General features: G+C 26.1%; 1 protein-coding gene across 2 annotated transcripts; it reads right to left on the bottom strand.

Moving 5' to 3' along the window:
* Positions 1-878: 878 nt before the first annotated feature.
* Positions 879-27,164, bottom strand: LOC129963728 (uncharacterized). 2 transcript variants are annotated; one of them, XM_056078252.1, is made up of 17 exons: positions 27,033-27,164; positions 24,932-25,046; positions 24,413-24,600; positions 24,120-24,185; positions 19,100-19,368; positions 16,310-17,440; positions 15,427-15,520; positions 15,057-15,226; positions 13,930-14,406; positions 13,279-13,320; positions 11,523-11,599; positions 11,135-11,324; positions 9,978-10,207; positions 6,923-7,039; positions 6,556-6,701; positions 4,209-4,350; positions 879-1,403 (listed from the first exon to the last, which is right to left on the bottom strand). In XM_056078252.1, exons 2-17 carry the CDS (start codon positions 25,042-25,044, stop codon positions 1,400-1,402), a joined length of 3,456 nt encoding a protein of 1,151 aa, XP_055934227.1. In that variant the 5' UTR covers positions 25,045-25,046; positions 27,033-27,164; the 3' UTR covers positions 879-1,399. The 2 variants fall into 2 exon arrangements, with proteins under 2 accessions (XP_055934227.1, XP_055934229.1); XM_056078254.1 differs by lacking the exon at positions 27,033-27,164 and adding an exon at positions 26,879-27,007.
* Positions 27,165-27,423: the final 259 nt, after the last annotated feature.

The following is a 27,423-nucleotide window of genomic DNA, read 5'->3' as shown; positions in this document are numbered from 1 at the left end:
AACATAAAATAATTTGAATTTTATTTTGAATGAAAAAATATGATTTCTTTTTAAAGCTTGGAAAAAACCATTAAAATATTCAGTTAAATTAGTTAGTTTCAATTGCTTTTTGTACAAAGAGTAGAAGTTATGATAAGTATTGTTTGCAAGTTTATCTAGTACATTCCTTGCAAAACATTTTTATATAGAGCTTATTTGATCCTAAACCTTCTTCCAGAGATACTATTTTAAAAAGAATACAAAAATATTCCTTTTGACTAGTTGTCTTCAATGACAAATTGTTCATCCACAATATTAACAGTTTTAATTTTGTCATGTTAACCAATTTTAAGAACTAGATCTTATTACAACAAATTAAAAGTGTTATTTTAAATTATACTTACACAATAAATAAAGCATTCAGATTGATTAGCTATGTTTGTAAAACAGCAAAATTGATCCTTTTGATATCCTGGAGAATTTGTCTATGATTTATTTTGAGATATCTCTCAAAAACACAGGGCAGTAATAAAGGGACAGGCAATCCATTAATGACATATATAGAATCATGAACTTTCATATGAAATAAAAATTAAAAAGATGAGATCAGTAGTTGGGGCTTGGAGACTGGTTTTTATGATTTTTTAATTATTTTAAATAGATCATGAATTATTTTTTAAAGTAAAAGTTATTAAAACTCTAAAAGAGACTTAAATATCACAACTCTAAGTCTGATCTATAATTAGAACTCTATAAGTCTGATCTATATATCAAATATGGATAGTACATGCCATAAAATTTTATGAGTCGTTTCTGGGAGAAGGGAAAAATAATTTCATAATGTAATAAATTAAAACAATAATTAAATGCAGAAAATATCAAAACACCAAATTTATTTGCCAGTAATGACATTTGTACATAAAATTGAAAATACATTTTTATTTCGCATTCAAGATTTGAATAGACAACAATCATTACAAAATTTTATGATAAGCATATTTATGAAGTAAATTTCCTGATGAACAATTCAATAAAAAAATACCCATTGTTGAGTCTTAATGAACATATGAGTTTAATATATGTCAAAACTATTTGTCAAATTAAAAACACAATGGAGTCATTGAGGCAGTTTAACAGATGAAACTAGCTCCCACCTAAATATTTCGTTATTTTTTAAATATTTTTTTAATCAGTGAAATCTAAGAGACTTAAATATCACAAATTCATTTATATAAAATATAATACTGCTTTAATATACAGTTAATGAAGTTATTAGAGGAATAAATAATTCAAGAAAATCTAGTTTCAGTCTTAGTAAGGACTTAGATCAGATCCAAACGTTTTTGCAGTGAGCAAGGGAAAAATCCTGGGGCGCTACATTAGTTGTAGAAGTGCTGTAAAATTAGGATTATTCTCTATATTACCTGCAAATGGAAATAATTGAAATTAAATTACAAAGGAAAACATGTAAAACAATATAATGAAATAAACATCGTTATTCTACAATATGAAAAATGAAATAAGATAGATCAGATCATAAGATGTTCAAGAAGATAGAAAATCAAAATATCAGTTTCAATACATATAAAATTAGATTCCTTTGCTATATTCACAATATAATTCAATACTAATTATCTGCTTTCAAGAAAGAGTACTAACATTGTGATGTGTCTTCTCTTCCTGAATAAAAAGAATGTCGTTGCACTCTAATCTAACAGCTGAATATGCATCATGAATTTAATACTTAAACTTGTGTATTTTTATTAGTCAGATTAATATCATAGATAGCTAAAGGAAAGTTTTTAAAATGAACTTCATAAGCTTGAATCGTAGTTATATAATGATATTTGAACTAGTTTTTTAATATAATATAAGGAATATCTATTAATTTAACAAGCACAAGGACCACATACTCATGAGTTTATGGTCCTTATATTAAATCAGTCAATCTTATATTCAGTCCTTATTACTCAGTAGAGTTTATGATAACCTCTACTTATTTCCTATGTTATATCATCACGACTCTTTGGTAGGAGAATGAATATAACAACTACGAAGTTTAATAATTATTTTTACACTGCCCAAATAATCTAGAATGGTATCATTCAGATTATATATGAAGTTCATAGCAAGATTTAAAAGTGGTTTATCATCTTTGAGTTTTTAATGTTCAATAAGTTATAATGTATGGCATAACCCCTTCTATTATTATCCCAAGTTATTTTGGATTCATATAGTATATTGCAATTAATTATTATTCTTAAAAACTTAAGCATACAATTTGTTTTATTCCTTTTCATTTGGCTGAAGTCCAAAAGAAAGGAAATTATTGTGCTTTGATTGATTTGATTATGATTGGAGAACTTTGCTGTTAGAAGTAGGATTGGATGTTTGTTTTGCTGGATTGTATGTATAGTAGATGCTGGATAATAAGTAAGAATAGTTGCATTGAAAAAGAGTTTTTAAAAATTTGTTGTAGATTATTTTTTACATAATAATTATAAACAGGCAGATTTTGTACATAATGGACTAATATTTAACATCTTTCATTTGTCTGAGTTAACTTGGGAACTAAGGATAAAACTATATGCACCTGTAAAAAATTAGAAATTCAACTTAAAACTTGTGTGTTATGGTTTAATTCAATTCCTTATGTTTAATAATGGTAAGGGAAGCATTTAATTACTGCAAGTTTTCCCTCAATATATATGCATACAAATATATATAAAATCCTTTAGATTTTTAAATAAGAACTTTGGTTAACCCAAAACTACTTGAACTGCAAATAAATAAGGAATTGAAGTTTAAAAAATATGCCTGTCATGAAATGCTAAGTAAAAATAGGAGAATTCATAAATTTCAAAGTTGAATGACAATGCCATTAGAGAATACATTAAAGAATCTTGCTGTAATTTTTTTTGTGAGAGTGTGTGATTTTCTTATGCATAAATTGTAAATAGTTTTCTTAGTTTTAGGACAATGTAAAAACCATTTGTCATGAACAATTTTTGAAGATATAACTGTCAATTTCCACTGTGCTCAGTTAAACTTTGATGCCTATTTATTAATTTCTTTTACATGTTCCATTTCTGAATGAATAGAATTTTTGTGAGCCCTATCCAGAGCTTTTGTTCAATAATATTTTGTAGTTTTATTTATTAGAAACACATTAAATTAAATACAGCTTAAAAAATATTCAATGAAGCAGTCTGAAATGTTTCTATAATTATTTATTTACATTTGACAATATGTAATATTTCTGTATTATGTACATTAGCGTTTTATATATATAGATATTTTTTTTTTAAAAAATATACTATATGTATAAAATGATTTAAAAAATATAAAATAATTTATCCTAGCTCCATACAGATTTATAAACCAGCATAAACTGTCCTACAAATTTGTGATTGTGAATTTAAAAATTCATAATCACAAATTTTCAGAACAAACTGTAGAAGGTAAGAAATTATCTTAAAAATTTTAATCCATTTAAAAATTGGCATATTAAGATTTTTTATTAAAATAATTATCACTGGTATCACTACTCTCTTAATGGGAGAAAAATATGAATATTATTCATATAAATGACTCGATTATAATTATTAAAATGACCTTAAAATAATTTGATCAGACATAATTCAAATTGATAGGCTAATGAAATCCTTTATCATATTCCATCCCTCAATCGTATTATTTCCAAAAACTTTTTTATCTATATCTTTATGCATCCAAATATATTTTTGTAAAGAGCAGCAGTGTTTTAGAATGAGCACATTTAAAAGATTTTTGCATCATTACTAATGAAATCAAATTTTAATTTTATGTATAATAAAATTTAAAAGATTTTATTAATTATTTATAAAATTTTACTATACCTTCATCATTAACAATAGAAGAAAAATCTAGGATGAAATATATTTCTAAATATTTTTAAAATTTGATAAAAAAAATAAATTTTTATGGCCTTTAAGTTGGAATCTTCTGACACAATACATATATTTTTTAATTTTAAGGTGAAGCAAAATTTATTTTTATGCTAAAATATTTTCAGCAGTTATTACAGTTTAAAAAATTATTATTATGAAAAAATAAGTTTTAAGTGCACATCTTCACCCTCCAGAATAAATATGAGCCACATATTTTAGCTTTAGTTCTGACACATGCATTGTCCTTTATTATTAGTAGATCATATGTTCTATTCTTACAATTGAAAAAATAAAACTAACCTCTTTTGGTAGAAGAAGATATATTCATTTACACATTCATCTGTATTTGGAGCTTCTTTTTTCACATTTTCATCATTAAAATAATACCATTCATTTGTTGTAACATGTTTAGAATACGAAGTGTAGTGGCCAGCACTAACTCCTACAGCAAAATAAGTAAAGCATTAATTAAGTTATTCTAAAATCAGCACTTTGAAACTTTACAAAGTGCAAAAAAAAATCTTATTCTTGACATAATCATTTAAACTTTTCACTGAACTTTTCTTAAACTAATATTTATATGAGTTACAAGATCATTAAATTAATAATACTGCATTTTTAATAGTCCAAATGTTACACAATCATTTGAAAATTCTTTGCTGAAAAATGATGAAAAGAGACAACAGAAAAAGTCATTAGTAGGCTGGCTACAGAAATTGTGAAACAAATTTTCATAACTTTTATCTCACCAAATTTGGAACAATTTTCTCGACTTACGACTACCAATTATATTATTGTCTAGGCTTTCTTCCTGCTCAGAATCGCTGTATTTGTTGAATATATATTATTAAAAACACTTTTACACATTGATATCAATAAATTTTTTTAAAAATAAAATTTATTTGTTTAAAAATGTTAAGAGCATCTTCATTTTTATGAATAAGAATATTACATTTCTTATTCATAAAAATATACTAGAAATTATATCAAAATTACTTCTAAAACAACAAAAGAATTCTAAGAATATTTAAACTACTCTTTGCAACATAAGTTATATCATGCTAAAAGTAAAGTCTAATGCGACTTTTGCAAAATTTAAAAAAAAAATCAACAAATAATTATGACTTTTAGCATAAGTACCAAAACAATATGTTACCGCATAAATATAAAAACATAATTATATGCACCTAATAATGTAAATTTTAGTAAAGATTAAAATAAGAGAAACTGTAAAAATATTACTTCAAATCTTTTATCTTTAATAAATCATAAAATAATTGTTCTATCAAAAACTTATGTAGACATAGATAATAACTCCAATAAGAAATAACAATTACTAAATTCAAAACTGAAACATTAAAACACTATTAAAAAGACTTGATTTAAAGCAACCAGCACTACTTTAAGAAAATTAAAAAATTTTAAAAGTTTGTGGCCTGTAATTTCTTTCTCAGCTCTTATTATTATTTTTATTTGTTTTTAATTCTTTAAATTGATTGATAGTCTGATAGATATTGATAGTCGGATTTCTTTCCTTTCTTATCTTCATATTTTTTATATTTGGCTTGTGAATTCTTCACACTTGACAATTAAAAGTTTCTCTTTCTATAATTTACATGAATGCGGTCATAAGCAATACTTTTAAAAATGAATGCTTGTTCTTTAATATTCTCTCAAAGACAATCTTTATTGATCAAAAATTCTCTCCTTACATTAATGCTGGGAAAAGTATTATCAATTCTGACAATGATTTGCGTCATTACAAGGTTGTATGAGCAGGTTGAAAAAAAATTATTAACTCCCTCTGTTCTTTAAAAAATGAAAAACGATCTTTTTAAAAGTTTCATTAAGGTTGTTGTGGGCCAAATTCATCACCTTATTACTCTCCTTATCAAAACGAAATTACAAAATTCACCATACTCATGAAAGAAAGCTGTTTCTATAATTATTTTGCGATATTAGGCTTCAGAAGCATAGAAATTATTGCACCAAATCGCTGATTGTGCGACTGCTTGGAGCGAAATGCTCTCATTTACAATTTTCCCACATTTTTAGATAATTTTACAAATTTCCCTGACTTTGATACAATTCTTTAACTTTCCGTTGATATCCCTGATTTCACGATTTGGTTGCCACACTGATAAGGGAAAAATTGTTGAACAAATAACTAACTTCTCATATAAAGGGGCAAATTTAACCTTTCAAATTTTATTTCTGCATCATGACATTATCATCATAATATTTATTTAAAGAAAATAATATTCTAAATAAAAATTGCAGCCACTTTGTAAGACACATATACACATACACATCTTAGTTAAAAATCAGCAAAAAAAAAGAAAGATCTCGTCACATTTTCAAATAGATCGGAACATTGGTTTATAAATGTTACATTTTATTTTCAAAATCATTAAATCAAATAGAAAGGACTGAAGAGAACAAAACCTAAATTAATTGTAAATTTAAAAAAATTTCAATCTTCTTAATTAAAAACTTCAAAATTTTTTCAAAGGATTGATTTCTGAACAGAGAAATATGGACAAAACTGATAAGTACAGATGAGTTTAAGAATAAATTAATTTGACCCAAATGATATTTATGTGTAATACAATATAAGGAAATTCAAAGAATATGAAGGAAAACTTACCACCAAAATGGCAAACACAAGCTTGTAAATCATAAATAAGGTCATCATTAAATGGTCCTGATGAAAATGATGATAAATCTAAACCTTCTAATGGGTATGAAACTTTATCTTCTACTTTTATGCTTACACAGTTATGAAAGACAAATCTAAAAATGAAATATTTTTGTAATTAAAACTAAAAACAATCAAATATATTCTGCATATAATTTAAAATGTTATAAAATATGAAAAAGAAAATATTTAGCTAAATATAATTAAATGCATGGAAAGTACATGCGGAGATATTCTAAAGTAAAATTCAACGAAGTGATAAGACGAAACTTTCAATCATTTATATAAAGAAATTGCAGAAAAATTGAAATTCAACCTTTTAAGGTATATGATTAAAACCTCCGGAAACTTCCAAACTGATAGAGACTTTGTGGCTTGCTGATTCTGACGACAAACAGGACAATGCCAAGGACTATCTGTGTCTAAACTTTCTCTATAAAGATAAGAAAAAATTAAGAACAGTTAATAAAAAAATACACATTTTATTTCAAATATTTTAAATGCATACGTCATAAAAACATAAGCATATTCATTTCTTTTTACAAAATAAGCTACATGAAATTATTCATATTTCAAGATAAATTAGATAAAAATGGAATTACACAGCAGAAATTTTAGAAACTTAAAATATTAACATTCATGAAAGAAATTGTTTAAGATAAAGTTTTTATATTAAAAATTACATAACAAGATAAAAAAAATATATTTCAAAGCAGTTTATTGATTTACTTGACATAGCATTGAAATATTAGTTCGTCTGCTTATGACTCTCTAACAAAATAAATTTCATAAAATGTTAAGATCTAGCAAGCAAATTTATAGAAAGAAAAGGATATGGCTCTTTAATAACTATATCATTTTTAATAATCAATCTTTAAATCTTAATTTTACACTTATTACATATACAGAGGTTGTCCAAAATAATGGAAAATCGATACAATAAGAAAATTTTTTGCATCCAATATGGTGTGGGAGTATCTTCGGCAGTTAAAATCACTAGAAATCCTCCTTTGAAATGGGCATATACAAATTCTGTATGATGATAAGTGTGATGTTGCACCATTCCTCATGCAGAAACTGCTTCAACTCCTGGAGATACACAGGAGGAGGATAACAGTATTCTCATTCTTTCTTCCAAAACACACCACAGAGACGCTATGATGTTCAAGTTCGGTGATTGGGCAAGCCACGGAAGGTGTGTAATTGAGTCCTCATGTTTCCGAAACCCTGATTGAACAGTTTGGCTACAGTGAATCGGTTTGGTTTGAGGTTTTATGACACAAGAATCAATATAAAGCTTAAAGCCAAATAAGTTTATTTCTAGTTCGCAGTTTAATCGAAAAAATGTCTATAAAAATGATACAAAAATAACCACTGGTAAAACACTGATAAATTATAAAAAGTATAACAAAACCATAATAGTGAGTTCAAATTAAGGAATAAAATCCTACAGATTTTAAAAAGACCTCATGTGGTCTCTGACAAGCAACAATGGCAATGTCACTGCTATTGTTTTGAAGTAAAATAAGCACTGAGGCATTAAAATATGGACATTTAATATGGGTATGATAAACTGTTAATCCACAGTCACAATGTGGATACATCGGCAATTGATCATTTAATAACAGATGTTTATGTGTGAAAATATAGAGTGACCGATTCTCATACGAGCTAAAATTGTGTCATGTTTTCGATTATTTAAAGAAGGCTAATTACCTATGATAAGCTTACGAATATGAAGTTTGTTTAGAGTTTCTGAATCCTATTGAGTTTGCAGTTAAAGTATAGACAGCATTTTGTCTGCTTTTTTAAATCATATGTAGGTATGGGTGTTTTTAAAAAACGAGTTGTGGATTTGGCAGCCTATTCAGTACCACATATTCTCACTAGGGATGGTATCCAGCAGAATAAAACCGTAAAGCCTCGAGATATAATTTAATACTATAAGTCTAAAATCTCAAAAAGTGTTCTCATCTTAAAATTGGACAAGTATGATTTTGAAATGATTTTAAAGACTGTAAAATGCTTAAAGAATCAATGAAAATAATATAGATTCCACTATGCCTATTTAAAACTTTAATTTATTAGAGATTAAGACAAAAAGGTTCTTTATAAAAATTACATGCATGCAAAACTGCAGTGGTCTCAACAGTAAAAATAAAACATGAATGAAGTTGAAAACATGTAATTTTATCTGGAGAAACCACAGCAAATGAGGCATGGGTAGATTACCTTAAATCCATCAGTGTAAGCAAGAATTAAAGACTGACGATGAGACCTGAGTTCAAGGAATAATTGTTGATAAATAATATCTGATATGTCCCATTTGCTGAAGTTTTCAAAAGGATTAAGAAAATAAAAGGTTTGGGTTTTACAAAGAGGGATGCTGTGAAATTGATGTGGGGATATTTCTAGATGGTTCATGTTTAATTCTGATAATATAGTGCGCACCCAGGAAAAAATATAGGTTAGAAATGTTATCTAGCTTCTTGCAAATGAAATGGAAAAAGTTTAAAATTGTAATAAGGATGGCTAGAATGAGACTGAATTCTAATATAATAATGTAAAGAGAGCATTTGTCTTCTAAGCTGTAAATGTGGTTCATATCATTCAACATATAAACTTTTAACTGGAGAAATGCTGAAAGCTCCAGAACAGAGAGCATGGTGAACTTGGTTCAATTTTTTTTAGAATGTTTTTTTTTTTTTTTTTTTAGCTAATCCATAGATTATGCAACCATAATCTACCTTCAAATGGGTGGTATATCTATAAATTTTCAGCACTGAAAGTCTGAAGCTTCTCAAAATATACTAGAAAGAACTTTCAGGATATTTAAAGCCCTCTTATTATAATTTTTTTTGTAAAAAAAAAAAAAAAAAAAATTGGTGGGATTGAAATATCAACTTTTTGTTGAAAATGATTCCTAAGAAATGAATTTCATTAAGGAAAGGAATTTTTTGACATCTAACATAATTTTGGGATCATTTAATTTATAAAGACAATATGCTGAACGTGATTTATATTTCTAGTATTCATATTACAATAAATTCTAGTTAATTACTTCGTTGAAATGAAAATTTTAAAAACATTTATTAATTTACAGAACAAACCAATGAAGAATAGAATTTGAAATAATTGAGATAAAGGGAATTAAGTAAGAAAAGAAATAATAATGAAGATGTAAACTGAAGGCTTTAAAGTTCTTTTGTTAAATCTGAAAACTTCTAAATTCTATATTTTTTAAAATTAAAAATCTAAAAGTTCATTACTCTAGTAAAAGCATAATATACAAATTTATGTATATTATGTTAATATACAAAGAGTTATAATTAAAAGCACGCTGTAATGTTTCCTTACCAAAATTCACTCACCTTTCACTAAAATATTCTAAACAGTCATAAATATCAAGTTCTGTTTTATGCCGAGTTTGCTGCAGGGATTTATGTTCTACAATATAAGCAGCTGAAGCAATAATTTCAGGTGCCAAATCCACATATCTAATAGCTATATTATCACCAGGATGTAGTTTCACATCACCCACACGAGTTATTTCACAACCTGAGCAATGCTTATTATACAAACATCTTGAACAATTTTTTCCCTATAAAAAACAAAAATAAAAATTATTTCTTGTACTCCTAAATACTATATTAAATTTTTAAAAATTTATATGATATATTATGAACATTTTTTACGATCTTTTCCGATAAACATATTTATAATGAATTATAAAAATAAATACAATATTATATACAACAGATAAAACAAAAATTATTAATTTTAAATAGAGTACATTAATTCTTATTTAATTAGGCATTCATGATAAGATTTCAATAAAAGAATAACATACATTTTGAAATTCAACTTAAAAAGATGAACTTCAAATTCTTAAATTGAAATTATATAACTTTTACAATCAAAGAAAATATGTTAAAAAATGTTGGCTTAGCATCACACAACACCATTCAAACATTTTAATGCATTGTCTAACATTAAATGCATGTAAAACAACGAGATGTTAACTAAAATTAAGAACAATAAGTCATTATCAAAAAAGATAGTTTAATGAAAAATGTAAATTTAAATAAAATCTAGACAAAAAGATTCACAATAAAAAAACTATTAAACATTAAAATTTTGATAAACTTTAGCAGAATTATTAAAATTTAATGTTTATCTAAAACACTAATGCACCTATATATTTATATAAATGCATACAAAAATCTACAAATCTAAAGAAATGACCATGAAAAGAAAAATGAAAAGTAATTATAAAATGAAAGAGAAATAATTTTATAAAAGTTTGGAGAATATTTATTCTAACAACCTACAAAACAAATGTATAAAATGAAGTGAAACGTGTAGAAAATTATTATTTTGTTAGTTAAAAAAATTATAGCAGTATTCTAAGCTATTAACATTTTACAGCCATTTGTTTGGCTATAACAATACATTTAAATGGTAATTTCAGTCAAATCTTTATTTGTATATAAATATCAATGAAAAACATCTTGACATTTTTTATTACCTGGCCATCAACAAGTAAAAGAGAATAAGTGGACAGAAATGGAATAGCTCTATCCACATGCTCATACAACTTAGAAGCAGGCAATGATGAAGGCAATTTAAGCAAACCTGGATGCCCAATCAGCACTTTTTCTTTAAGTACACCTTCTTGAAATATGTCATGTCTTGTGACAAGTGGGATGGGTATTGTACTAGAGGAACAAAAATTGATGGAACATCAATTATTGAATGCTTTTATAGTTCTAAGAATAAATAATATTATGGAGTGAAGATAACTTGATATGAAAAAACAATAACATCAAAAACAATGATTTAAAAACCATCAATTTATGATATCTACTGTGTAATTCATTAAATGATATCGGAAAATTTTTGGAAAGAAATCTAACCTGATTTTGAATTCATAACCTCCCATTCGAGAAAGAGGTACAAAATCTTCGGCAGGTGAAACTGGAGTGCTACATACCTGTGAAGTATAAAATATGGAATATCAAAAGAGAGTACATTCATAATTAAAAATGCCAATAAATTCCATTATATACAATGGAAATTCAACATTATTTAATTATAATATGATGGTTGATAAATCTACTCTTTTACAAGAATAAAAATGTACAAAATTAAAATCACCATAATTTTATGACTAACTTGCTTACCAAAATCCATGTTAATATCTTACAAAAACAGTTTTTGTATTATTTTAAAACTCAAAAAATTAACCTTTTAATGATATTAATTTCATTTCTGTAGAATTTCCCCCTTAATTTTAATAATATTTTTAATTCAATTTAATTCTTTATATGCAACAATATTTTTAAATGCTATGATGGATTTCGAACTCATCTATTAACATATTCAATCACGTGTTTTCATTATTCATTAACTTCACAGATGGATATTCACTTCCACTTTTATTTCATAATATATGTACTTTTCAATTTGCAGTAAGATATTTTAATCGAATTTGCTTTCTATGCAGTTGTATCAAATAACCAGGGGAAATGTTTTTTTAAAGGCATTCTAGAGCCTTAGTATAAAAGTCTAAAAAAAAAATCAATAATCTGGCTGAACAAATGGTCGCTAAAGGTGGCTAATTCAATAAATCAAAAAATTTAACTTTTATTTTAAGTATATATTTGAATTTTTAGTTTTACGCTTTTTCTTTTCAAAATTTCATTTTCATGAACAATAATTGTCGCATAATATATAAAAATAAAGTAAGTCTATTTCATATAATTAGTCCAATCCAATTCTTTACAATAAACTAAAACTAACAATAATTTAAATTTTATCTTGGAAAATTATTAGTGCTATAGTAGGAATTTAAAAATATTTTTATTCTATGCAGGAAGATCGTAAATAACATCAAATTTCTTTAATGAAGTTTGAAAACTTCAAAATTATATTTATTACCTGTACTATCAAGATATTTAACGAGAACAACAATATTTGCACAAAACAAGAAGTCTCTAAAAAATTATTAGATTAAAAAAACAAAAACATTTTTGCTAACAACTTATTTCCTACATGCAAATATTATGCTTACTTATAATCTACAACTATCTTAAAAAATTCATGCAGGAAGTATTTGCTTGCTCTTTCTTTATCATGATATATTATAATTATTGCTCATTGGTAATAAAGATAATGATTATATATTAATATATTTTTGATTTTTTTCTGAAGATTCAATGCTTATTTTTATTGCATAGGTCTCTTTGCATAAAAATAGCAATGAATACAATCATATCAATTTATCATTAAAAAAAGTTTATAAAATTAAACAACAATTATTTCAAATTAAGAAATGTTACTTGCAGATGAACTTATCTTAAAAATTATAAATTCATTACTATTACATTAAAATACATTATTGTTACATTTTAATGCTTTGTAAGTACGAATTTTAACTTTTTAACTCTCGGCTACTAAAAGAAATATTAACCAATACAAAGACAGGAAGACACACAAGCATTACAGAAAAAGAAATTATGAACTTTTCCACACAACATAATATTTGCAACAGATTCATGTCAATAAGTATTATAGTTCAAATAAGTTTCAACTTACAAATTCAAATTATCCAATTTCAAAATTTAATCAAAATTTCATAAAAACATGCTATAGTCCATAAAAGATACTTACTGGACATATGAATGTAACACCACCATAGTGCTTACAAGAAACCTGCAAAAAATTATTAGAAAATCAACTAAAATATAAAATTTTTGAATTAAATATTTGTAGAATTAGAAATTAGCATTTTCTTATAAATTAAAATATTATTTTTTTTTAAAAAAAAGGCATTCATAAATAAATGACTAGAAATGGATTTAAAATGGAAATTAGATCACATTATTTCAGAATTATGTATGTGGCATGTGGGTGGATGATTAAAACAGCTATTACAATAAATCATTTATAACAAATGATGGTGCAGGTTCATTATGCATGATTTTTCAATAATGTATTTCAAAATGCTTACATGAGACATAAATGTGTATATAAAAATAACTGCCCGAAAGTATTAAATCACTGACTTATTTTATAATAATCAATTAAACTCAGTTATATGTTCTTTAAAAATATTCATAATAGAACATTTTTGCACAAATTATGAATCTTTCTAATAAATTTTGGATTTTTAAAAGAAATATTAAATAAAGAAAATAAACATATATAATATGCTATAAACTATAATAGGCAAGAACTGTTTATGAATTCAAGTAAATTGATATAACAAATGAACAAAGAAATATTATTTTATATCAATAAAACATGAAATATTTTCCTTACTTCTATGCAAGTATTACACAGAATGCATTCACAATTAGGATGAAGAGATAATCGATAACTGGGTAGTTCTTCTAAGCAGATGGCGCAGGTATGGTACTGCACAGGTCCCATAAAATTAGAAGTTTCCTCCTGAAGAATGACATCTTCAGATGAGTTATTTACAATTGAAGTAAAGTCAATAGTCTTATCATTTTGTTCATCCTGGGAAGGACTAGATTTTTCATAGGAATCACAGGTTTGAGCAAACTCACATTCTACCACAGAGTCTGGTGAAGAGTCATCAAACAGCCTGGAGCTGCAAGGTTTGTTCTTAAGAACATTTTCATCAACAGTTAAATCTAGAGTTTCAGTCAAGTCCAAAGCATTGGAGTTCTCATTTTTTGAGATATCTGCAAGAAGTTCACTGTTTTTTCCAACTTCAAAGGCATAGACAGATCTGGTAGAATCATTTACACGGCGAATGGACTGGTTTTCATCCTGTCAATATGAAGATTTAGTAATTAGCAAATATGAGAAATTGCTGAAATAACTTTTTGCACATCTTTTACATAATTTTTACTGCAATATCAGTTACAGACATTTTGATACTCAACAAATTTCAGTACTTCAGAAGCAAATAAAATTTTATATAAAATATTTGATACAGGATAATATAAAATGTTTTTAAAAAAAAACCTCATATGAAAGCATCTTGTAAACAACTACAACTTTCCTTTACATCACAGAAAAATAATTTCATTAATAATTATTGTTTTAAATAAAAAGTATTTAATTTTTTTTTCACTTAAAATTTATTTGTCAACTTCATTTCCAATTTCCTTCTCTATCATTTTTTAAACCTTATTTTAATATTTATTTCCAATTTTCTGGATTTCAGTTTTACATTTTAATTCTATTTTACCTTACTTTATTTTGGGGAATCAAATAAAAGATACTTTTTTCTTTCTTATAAAAAGAAAATTTACAAATCAAATAAGAAAACATCAATAAACACAAAATATTTGCAACTTAACTTGAAAAATGAAAACAAACACAATAATAATTACAGAAATCATATCGAATTGTACATTCGAGTAAATGCCCAAACTTCTTACATTAGGTATTAAAATATTCACATAAACACATACCAAAATCCTTGAAATGTGATTCTCAAAAACTTCAGCTAAAATAATCTCTTCAGCGGGAGTATCTAAGAGTTTCTGTACAGCTTCTCTTATTTTCAAGATTCGATCATATTTATTTACATTCACCATATATCGGACTGGAGGACTGCCATTATTCTGAACGTAGGTGATAACTATAAATTTATAAATAATATTCTTTAAAGTATCAGTAAATAAAAAATAATATTAATAGAGTTTTAATGTACTGTGGGTATCAGCAAGATTAATATTATATTTACTTATTATGATCATGGCATTATCATTAAATATGTTCAATTATTTTTTTCACTTAAAAATGAATGTATTTAATAAAAAAAGAGTTTTCCAAACATACCTATTTGCCTTTCCAGCGTGTGAGGAAGAAAAACAGGAAGGTACATAAAAGGTTCATAAGTGATAGAATTATGTGAGCATTGCGAGCACACAACCTATAAAGTAATAATATAAAAACAGCATTATGGCAAAATAATATTTCCACTTCCTTTTTATTCAAAAATTGAAAGAGATAGAATTGAACAGAGACAAAAAGTTGGATCCCTACTTGTTAGATACTGAAAATACTTTCTAAATGCTTATTTTAATATCAAATGTATCTGTTAATAAAATTCTAATAGTGAATACCATACAGCTACAAAAAATAATATACACACAAGTATGCTCATACTGGTTACAAATTGTATCTCCCCCTCCCTTTTTTTTGAAGACAGCATTTAGACATTAAACTTCTTTTAAGGAAAATCAAAACATTTTCAATACTCATTAAGAAACAATAATAAGGTCTTTAAGCTTGCAATTTTTTTCATATTTGAGGGGAGCATTTTTTGTAATTTCTATGTCAATATTTCTTATTTCTCAACTATAACTTTAAAGAAATGCATGAAATCTTCCAGAAATTATACTGAAAGTAGAAGACATTCTATGATAAAAAAAAATAAGAAGAATGGCTTTTCGAATGGATTTAGATAAATTATGATTAAATCCAAATTCAACTCTTTTTATAATGTAAATGCAAATAATATTTATATTTAATAATTAAATGCATATAAAAAAAAATCTTAACAGAAAACAGGGGAAACCCCTCAAACAAAACCACACGGTACTTGAAAATGACAAAAATTAATCTAAACGCTTAAAATTTTTTTGTTATATATTTAATTAATAAAGATTTTATTTATTTATTAAACATTACTAAAGAAGGAATTAAATTTTGAACTTACTGAACTCCTGAATTGTCCATGAAATGTATCTACAATCACAGACTGATTGAGAGATTTGTAACGATCCCAATCACTGTAGGCTCTTCGTATTTCATCAGCTACAAGAAGCTCTTGACAATCAGAGTTCAAAGTATACAACTCACTTGATTGACTTGAACCCTCAGATGATTCATCACCAGCTACTGGTTCCATTTCTACAGTATCGTCTTGTTCAGGCAAAGGAGACACTAAGTTAGCATCCATGTTTTCGATTTTCAATCTCTTATGTAAGGTAGTACAAGATGCTAATTGTTCTGTAGACTTTTCTAAAATTTTGTGTTTTTCATGCATGATGTTTGTGATTTTTACTCTTTTAACACCACCCTGTTTAGGACCTAAATCAACCATCTGTCCCAGATTATCAACAGTTTCTTGTAGTCTGTTGCTTTCATGCTTTGGGAACTTTTCACTATCAAACTTATATAGATTGTTTGTTTCCTCTGATACCAAAACATTGGTATTTAAGGTTTTTGTTGCTTTTACAAAATCCTCAATGGTAGGAATTTTTTGTACAGAGTTTAATTTGTAAGCAAGTTCATTTTTCTCAATAATATTTTCATTTACTTCACTTTTGTCTGCTACTTTTATTTTAATATCATTTTGGTTTTGGCTTTCAGTATTGCAATGGACATCAAGCTCATTCTTGTTCAGAATTTTATCAATCTTTTTGTTGTTTATGAGCAAATCAGCCATTTTTTCTGTATTTCTCTCATAAATTGCCGCATTGGATTCCATTTGAGATTTCTTTTTTACAGTACATGGAATACTAACATTTTTTGAATTATTTGCGCCAAACATTGAATTTGTTACATGAGAATGTGAAGTGGATGGTTCAGAGCTTTTACAGGAACTTGATTCACCTACTTCTATGTTTTGGGTAGAGGCTTCTTTTACATCAAAAACGTCCATACTCTTTTCTCCATCAGTCACAACCTCAGATTCACGAGAGGCTTCAGAACTTACTGATTCCTTGCAGTTGTTGATACTTGAGAAGCAATGCTCAACTCTTGCTTTGGATTTTCCTTTATTTGAGGAATTCAATTCTTCATGCATAGTATCTAAAAGCATTGCTAAAAATTCTTGACAATCATGCTGCAATAAAATATATTTAATTTATATAACCAATAACTGAAAGTAATTAGCATTTAATTATATATTTCAGGTAATATAATGAAACCATTTTTCCAAAGACTATATCTTTACTTTTTTCAATATATATAAACCTTTAAAGAGAGAGAGACGTTTGACGTTTAATAGTGTACCATATATTAAATACATATGGCACTCAAATCTCTCCTTTTTGAATTCAAATAAAATTTATTATTTTTTCTTTATACATCTGAGCTGATTAAAGGGCAAATTTCTGCATTGGTAAGTCAAGGCCATCTCTTTCTTGTATGGAGAAATTAATGGTCAAGTGATAAAAAGAATGGGAGAAAGACATATTATGGTACAAACAGATGTAGAAGTTCTTTTACAAAAATAGTGGGAATAACTAAGAAATCATTCCACCATCTTTTTAAAAAGAGTGACAGAATTTCCTTACAGAATCATGATACTGAAGAAAAATATTAAGGATTTAAATTCATTTCACTGTGATTTAATTAAAATAAAGAAAAATCAAATAGTGAAGAAGTAAAAACTAACAGAATTAGTTTGTAAATGAAATTAAAATCTAAAAACTGTCTTAAAAAAACCAAGCTAAATCTGCCTAAAAGAAAAATTAAGATATAATTACTGATAAAAATAGTTTTTTAATTCCTTTCCTTTCTTTCTATTGGAATAAACGGATTCAAAATATTATCCCTTTTTATTAGAATAAACTAATTCATTATATCATAAAACAAATAATTAAAATTATGTATTATTATTATTAAGTGATTTGTGTTGAAATTTTACACGATAAAAACGCTTTAATAATCATTAAAAGTTGCTTAATTATCCAAAAAAAAAATAGAATTTTAAAAAATTTGTTGGTATTTAGCATTATAATATTCTCAAATGACAATGAAATGCACGTATACGCATTTAATTTGCTAAGATAGGTAGCTAATTATGTATGATAAATGACACTTCAAATTTCGGAGCTAATGAAAGTCTAATTAGCTTCTTTTCTAATTCAATCAATTAGAAACCAAAACATAATCTAGAAAATAATTTAAAAAAAAAAAAAAAAAAAAAAAAAGGAAATTTATTTTTTGTAAATAAGAATTTACATACAGAGATTGAAGTAGCAGTATCACTCAATCTTTGTTATTGTATTAGACATGATTAGTACACAAAACTTTAAAACTATACATTTCAGGCACATAATTTCTAACAATTTATTTAAAATTGTTAGATATATTAATACATAAATTTGATGTTTTAATAGATAATTTTAAGATATAATTAAGTAATTCAAATCTAATGTGTATATACTAAGATTTAAAAAAAAAAAAAAACTGAATTACTATTTCTTATTTTAGTAATACATGTATAAGAAAGTATCACTTTGACGTAAGTCGAAAAGACAGATATCAAATTATTCCATTACCATTATTAAATTAAAAGCCTTATTCAAATTCAAGAAGGATTGTAATGTACTCAAATTCAATGATAAAGTGTAAGCAGTTGTAATTTTTTAGTAATTAATAAATATACAATCTTTAAAACTTCAATACCAGGATATAAAGATTTAAAAAATAATTTTATATGCTAAGATCAAAATCTGAATAAGGCAATGAAAAAATTGAAAATTAAATGACTTACCTGTCTGTAATTTCTAAATTGATTATGCATATCACCAAAGCATTCCTTAAATTCACCCAGATGCAACACTGAATACGAACCACTCCAAACTTTCTTCATTATCTCAGCAAATTTGTATGCTAATGAGCCCTTTGCAAAAGAATCCAAATCAGCTTCAGCAAAATACTCTTTAAACACTTTGTTATTAAGTAGACATTGCAACCCAGCATTCATGAAACAGGTGTTACCAAGGTTTCGAAGCCCACAAATACCAGGGACTGCACTTGCATCTATTAAATAAATAAATAATATATAAGTCAATTGCCTTATAACAAGAGACATACATATTCACAAAAAGAAACTAACCATTTACTTCAAAATACATCAAATTGTCAAGCAATAAAAAAAAATTATACAGTGTAAAATAAACATTGAAATAGCAATGCCTTACCTTTTGTGAATGTAGTTATTTCATGTAAGATTCAAGAATTTTATGAGGATTGTTATGTTTTTTAAAAGAGAAAACAATAATGCACCAAGTCCAATGTTTCTGAAGGCTCTGCACCAGTGATTGATTTTGCAAAAGAAAAATGTTTTTTTAAACTTTTAAATTAAAATATATCTACACTTCAATAAGATCCCAGGAGTTATAAATACTTCATATTAAAGACAAGTTTGAGAATTTTAAGTCTTGCAGATAGCTAATGCTCAAGAAAATATTTGAAATTCATTTAAAAAATGAGATATTATATAGTTTTTCTTTTTCATACAACTAGTTAAATATTCACAAATTATTAAAAGATGATTTTCTCAAATGTGTCAAGGACTTCAATGTGCTTTTGTAAGATAATATTGATAATATTTATTTATTTAATTAAAATAATTTGTATGAACTGTAAAAAAATATTTGTTACTGTTCTGAAAAATTCTTATAGCAATTTGTGCTGTGTAATAAGAAAACATAATAGATTATTATTTTACTGTATGAAATTTGTTTCAAGATCCTGGAAATTGACTTTGTACAAGGCCCGCTTTTCTTCAGGCCAACCTTAAATTTGAAAATATGAAAAACTTTCAACAAGAATGTTCTTCCTTTGAGCTTTTCATGTACATAAACAATATGATGTAATAAGTTATTGAAAGTAGAAGAAAACTGAGTATGCATTTTGCAACTCTTCCCTTCAACAGACAAAGTTCAAAATATAAGAAAAATCAAAAATAAAAATATTTAAAATTTTGGTGTCAACATCACATGCCAATTTTTTTTATATAGCTTATTGTGTATTTGAGTAATTGCATTCAGATATATAAATAAACATTTAATATTTTAATTTGTTAAGGGCCTTAATAATAATTTTTTCACCTTAAAAAAGCCTGATTGAAGTTCCATTTATAGTTTAAGCTGTCTTTAATATTCTCGCTAGGAAATGACAGTAGTGGTATAACACGCCCCTCCTACCTTTCAAGAGAACTCTATGCAACCCTTCTGGAACTCATTATCCCCAATTACATAAGCATAAAATTCAATATATCACATATTTTCCCCAAATGGAAATATGTGTATCTGTGATTGTGACAGAAGGATTTTCCTAAAAGTAGCACTTGAATCTAACATTCATTTCTAGCATTTTGATAGATGCAATTGTCTTTGAATGTTTCTGATGAAGTTGGTCACTAACGATGTTAAAAACCATACTTCATAGTTTTTAGGAAAGTAAATTTTATCATTAGTACAAGCATTTTCAATTGTTCAGTCCCAACCAATAAACTAGACATAAAATTCAGAGAAAAGCATCAATGAAAATATCTCCTCAGTTGTAAATTAGTCACAAAAGAAAGTTACATGAACTCGTCCTTGAAAATATTCATTAGCCCAATTATATTATAAACAATAAGAGAATGCTTTAGGAAAAACAAAGTAACTTTTTATAAACAGGATGAAATGATAAACTGTAAAAAACACTCAGATATTATAAACTGCAATACAAACAATTGAAAAAGAAAAGAATTATGGTTAATAGTTTGGTCCTACATCTATTAATTTGATTCTGTAGGTTACATAATACAGGAATATCAATATTTCAATAATTTTTCCAAAAATAAAATCAGCTATAGCATGTTTTAAAAATATATCAGCATTATATATATTTTCTTTATTCCAAATTTCCATGTTACTATGATTGTAATACTATATAAATTTTTTATTGCACTAATATTCATTCTAAAATTCTAATTAATGGCAGTTAATATGAAAGACAATAGAGAAACTTAAATAAATAAGTTTGGGACATTTTTATCTCATCTATTTCAATTCCAGTAAGGATAAGAAAATACCATTTTTGATGAATGAAAATCTGTTTTAAATATATTCATTGAATCTTAAAAGCCTTTTTAAAGCAAACATTTACTCAGAAAATCATCTTTTGCATTAAAAATAAAAAAGAATTTCATCATTTGAAAAGGATGAGGTTTTATTTTTAAGGCATTCTAATTAATATTCAGGGGCAATATAGTTTCTTTAAATATAAGAAACAATGGAATATTCCATTAAAATTATTTTTTTGTGCATTAAAAGGACAAGAACAAGTTTATAAAAAGAAACTTTGAAGTAGGAGGGAGCAATGTTACCTCATCATTCCTCAAAGGATTAACAAATGTGGTCCAAATTAATTTTGGCACTCCCTATAACTCAATATGTAATTGGAATGATGGCAATAATTTTATTTGGGGGGGGGTATTCAATTTGAAAGGTCGTTCATGATTACTGTGCTCTATGAAAAATCCATCCCCAGGCAATCATTCCAATCCTCTATGTCCCAATTCCTCTACTTCCTTCCTTTCAAAACACAAGGCATATTCATATTCTTCAATGAATGTCTCACTTAAATAGTGTAGTGTACTTTGTTTCCAAAGCAAATACAGAATATAGATAACTATATCATGCCTTCTGCTTGCCTTTGAAAGCCAGAAAGAAAAGCAGAAATGATATAAACAGTGGAATCTGAATGGAAGTTGCTACACAAATAAGAGTTTACTTAACAATCATTCACTAGAGCTCTTTGATTGAAGAAATTGTCTGAGAAAGAATGAGATTAATTACTTTCAATTGCTTAAGCTTGTTACTCTTTCAACTAAAATTGAACAAATATTTTTTTTAATATAAATATTTCCTGTAAGAAACTCAATTTGAAATTACACAGAAGAAAATAAGGAGGGAAAAAGTAACATTTCCAGTAAAAATAATGAATTATATAACACACACTCTACTATAGGTGTAGTAAATTCATGTAAATTAAACATCAAGTAAAGCAACAATCTCTTCATTTTACTTTCATTCATTGTATATTATAAAAACTAACTTTAACTGCACCATTATTGTAAATTTTATTTATCATTATTTCTATCTGTGTTATAATTCACAGTAACGAAATTCTTTCGATTATGAAACAGATAATACTTGCATAAGAAGAAGTGTGCGTGTGTGTGTGGGGGGGGGGGATGTGGTTACTAACAATTAATAAAAGTTTATAATTTAAAAGTGTGCTTTCTTCCATTTTATTTCTAATGCAATTTTAATTAATGTTAGCAATATATTAATAAAATAAAAACAAGCACACAAATAATTAATACAATATATATCATTTAATTAACAGGAAGGAGAAATTGTTTTATTGCAAAAGAAGTTCTCTTCTTTTTAGAATTACAAAATACATTTACATGTGATATAATTTTTTTGATGCCACGAACACACACAACAGCAACTTCGCACATGACACGTTTTAATATGATGAAGGATATTTAAAAGTATTGGACAGTTCTTTACAATGTAGTAATCAATTTTACCATCACCCTACATGTCAATAAAAGTTTTTACTTGAAAACACAACATTTGCTTCTACAATTTTCCATTTCTCAATTAAAACCAAAGTTAATAAATGTTATACTATGCTTATAGCCCATTTGTATTTCAAATTCATCAAAGTTCACTATAGAATAAGCATTTTCACCCTCTTCCTCTCCTCCCAAAAAAGACACTTGCTCCACTCTTGAAAATAAACAATTATTACAGCACTCACAAAAGAACCTCTTCACCCTCTGTTGGTCAGAGAACGACCCTCCTAGTATCTAATCATGCAACCTTTGAGAAGGTCACACCAATCCATATATCTGGACTGATAATAATTTGGACAAAATGGGTATCAAACAAGTTAGTTCAGCTGGACCAATTCCTTACACACACTGGATTAATTTTCATTGATAATGTATTTTCTATTGCCATCATTCCATTGGGATAGGGTGAGGCAATTATGGGTGTCAAACTTTAAATAGAAAATAACAATCTGGTGACAACATCATATGATGAATTCATTAATTTAGCTCTTTGTGCATTTTAGCAATATTATAGACATGCATACAAATATGCTGACCTTTTGTCAGTATTTTGTTTAACATTTGAAAAGATATTGATAGGAAGACTTCATAATGTGTTTATGAGCTATATTGTGATTTTATTTATAAACTTATTGTATTTTTAAGTTAAAGAGTTCTCAGACAGATAGACCTTAGCGGACAAATTTAAAATTGTTAAAATGTAGGAACTGGTAAAAAATTTAAGGATGTATTTTTTGGTGATATTACTTTCTTTTTGTGACAAAGTAAAAAGGATGTGCATCAGAAATTGAGATAATAAATTTAAGAACTGAAAGATAAATGATGCACACAAGTTTAATTTAAGTAAATTTTTATAGTAATTGCTCTTGGTGAAACAAGTATTTACAATATGCAGTCTTTCCTATTAATATTCCTCTCTGAGGGGTTCAAAACATACCTCAAAGAGGAAATGAAAGAAGAAAACTGTCAAAAAAAAAAAAAAAAATCAACAACAACAACAAAAAAAAAACAGTACAGATAAAAATACCACAAAAAACATTCCAAATTTTTTCATTAACTGTAATGTTTATTATTATTATAATAAAAAAGCATCAAGAAAATTTGCATCTAATACCACAATGAAAGTTATAAAGTTCTAATTTTTAATTACCTAAAACATCTGTTTCAACAGAAGGTTGACTATCAAGCTCGGGGAAAGGTCCATATACAGGAAGAACTAGAAATTATATAAACAAAAAATTTATAAAAAGGAAAATCAACTAAATATTACATTACATGTTCATAATTTATCAAACATTAATCAAATTAAATATGTAATATTTTCATTAAAAATCTGATGGAAGATCAATAAATGCTAAACAATAAAAGAACGGATACTAATAAAACTATATTCAAAACTGATAACTAATTATTGAATGAGAAAAATGAGATTGAAAACAATACCAGAATCATCATTATCAATGGATGGTAGATCAAATGGATCTGGGGAGTTGTTAATATCAGAAAAACAGTCCATCATAGCATTAGTGCTAGAAAATACACTTTCCTGGCAGTCTTGTAAAATTTCCAAATTTTCCAAGGTAGTTAAGTCACTTGCTATATCTTTCTCACTTATCATTTCATCATCATTGCTGAGGAAAAAATTGAAAGTGCAATCAACAAATAATTCATGATTATAAATAAAAGTAATTGATATATATATATATATATATAAATGAAAAGGTTCAAAAGTTTTTTTTTTATTTCTCCTCCCTCACCCCCCCTTCCCCTCCCAAAAACAAAAACTTGAAAAGTTTATTTAAATTTGCAGCATATATATATTTAATGTTATACCAGGCAAAGTTTCTTTGGTAAGCATTTGCTAATGTTTTAAAAATAACCCATTAAAACAAATAGTCAATATTTAAATATTTTTTTAAACACTACTTAAAACATGTTTTTTATAATAGGAAGGAAGCTTACCACATGATGCTATTAGATAAGGGTTCAGATTTCAAATTATCAGCAATAGATATCAAAACGGAGCTCAAATCAGAACCACTGGGAGTTGAATTATTGCGGTCAAAGCAATCCATTCCTACAGAAAGATAACAAAAACCTTCTTCAATTATAAAAAAAAAGCAAGAAATTTCGATAACTACATTATAATAATGCAAATATTAATCCATTATTTAAATTTTTCCAGTGTTGGATGAAAACTGAGAAATATATTATAATATATAATTTTTTGAAGGTTATATATGTTAATATTTTTTCATTTGCAGAATATACCCCTAATCTTTTTGTTACAGATGGCACGGAAACAAAATCAGCAGCTTATACAGATTTTATTCTCTGATGAATCTCAAATCAATGATTTACAATACCAGGTTCAGAGTTATGAATGTTTAGTTTTAAAATTCCACTGGGAAAATGAGCTTTTGAACTGATATTGATACATAGTAATAAATAGTACTGAGTTATATTAATTTATCACTAACAATGGTTTTTAAAAGAAATGCTAACATATTTAGTTTTAATTAAAAAGTGGAATTTGAGCCAATTATTTAATGATACAGAATGTTTTTTACACTTAATTTTTTTAAATCAAAACTTAGTTATTTAAGTTATGCACTATTAAATTAGTATTAAAAAATTTGCTTTTCTTACAACATCTCTGAATTACAATGTATTATATTGTAGAGATATATTATATTGTATATAGAGAATACAGATACATTAAATAGCACAATAAAAAATTGCCCAAAATGCTGAAAAGTCAAAAGTATTTTTAGTATTAAAAAGTATGAATAGGAAGAAACAGAATGATTGCATGCTAAAGGTGATATTATGATGAAGATAATCAGTATTGATATGAATGATATATAATGCCCGATATTTTTTATAACACTGCAATCACTTTTGCAAATAAACACTAAAGTATTTTTAAGTTAATGAAACAATTAATAGAAACTATTATCAAATAAATATATCACATAAGAAATGCATAGTAAGTTGTCATTCTTCAATTTTAGAAATATATTAGAATTAAAAACTAAAAAATGCACAACACAGGAATTATTTTTCACATGCTATATACAGCTAATACTCAATGGCCAATCAAATAAAAGCCTACACTTAAATAAATATGAAAAATGCATTATTTTATGACTCATTAAATAATCATGCAGTAAATACTAGATGCTTTTAAACAATGTTCTAAATGTATTATGTTACTTCGATATAGGGAAAAATAATTCTTCTTTGTCTTGACAAGAACAATTTTACTATTTTTAAACTAAAAAAAATTGTCTTGTTAATGCTTTGGCAACCATAAATTGAATTTGATGCACAAAATTATAATAAGCAATTTTTCTGAAATTCAAAAAGAAAATATATTTATGCACATATACAAAAACATATATGTTCTACCAAATTTGGTAAAAATTTTAAATGCAAATTTATAAATTTAAAATGGCTGTGAATTTGGTTTTCAATAAATTCAATCTCCCACTTTTCAATATAAAATAAAAAAATGCTCTATTTTATGTTTTATTAAATAACTATGCAGAAGATATTAGAAGCACTTAAACAATACTCTAAACGCAACATCAGTTACTAATACATGGAAAGAAGAAGAAAAAGACATTCTTTCAATTCTGACAAAATCAACTTCATTATCTTTACATTTTTTAAAACCCTTTTTTTCTTGCTAATGACTTTAGAATCATAATCTGAATTCGATACATAAAATTATAATATGCAATTTTTCAAATTGCAAAAATATATATATATTCTACCAAATTTTGTAAATATTTTTAACAAAAATTTATACAATTTTAAATGGTTTTGAATACGTTTTCGAACAACTGCAACTCCCCTCCCTTCTTTAATATAAAAGTTAAATGAAACAGCAATTAATAGATATACATCAATTGTCAAATGACCACGACTGGAACTGAAAAGCATCAAATTTCTTCTGCTCACAAAGCATTTAATATCAAAACTACAATTCATATATAATATAAATATAAACAATTCTACTGCAAAATCAAATGAAACAAGTTAGTGGCCATTTATTTACTTTTAACTTCTCTTCAATTTTATCGTAATCTAGATCACATTCACTATACGACAAAATTTCCAGGTCTCCAAAACAATATCAAAATAAAATCCCAAAATTAAACAAATTGCCACGGGTAACCGCCAAATATACGGCAAATTTAACTGTATGTGAAAAACATAAAAATAATATTAAACAACCTGTTTCGAGATTTTATCACATGATATTTGTATAATTTTTAATGGATTGATATTAGCATATCTTTAAGAAAATTTTTCGGCTTATAATACATAAAAGTTGATAAATGCTCAAAATAAAAATGATTAACCAAATACTAAAAGTGACTTCTGGTAAATATTGATAGTTTTTCATAATGATGATGAAAACATATTTTAAATCGCAGAGCTCATTC

This window comes from Argiope bruennichi, chromosome 3, assembly GCF_947563725.1.
Source record: "Argiope bruennichi chromosome 3, qqArgBrue1.1, whole genome shotgun sequence".
Taxonomy (NCBI): domain Eukaryota; kingdom Metazoa; phylum Arthropoda; class Arachnida; order Araneae; family Araneidae; genus Argiope; species Argiope bruennichi.
Note: the sequence above shows the minus strand (reverse complement) of the source record. Positions and strands in the feature narration are given on the sequence as shown.

Bases quoted from the DNA above. Each gene is read 5' to 3' on its own strand.
- LOC129963728 (XM_056078252.1), bottom strand. From the start codon at position 25,044: ATGGATTGCTTTGACCGCAATAATTCAACTCCCAGTGGTTCTGATTTG. The intron at 13,321-13,929 runs GTAAGGAAAATA...AATTTTTTGCAG, and splicing joins TGTGTAATACTTGCATAGAA to GTTTCTTGTAAGCACTATGG. The intron at 10,208-11,134 runs GTAATAAAAAAT...TGTTTTTTATAG, and splicing joins TTTTACTTGTTGATGGCCAG to GGAAAAAATTGTTCAAGATG.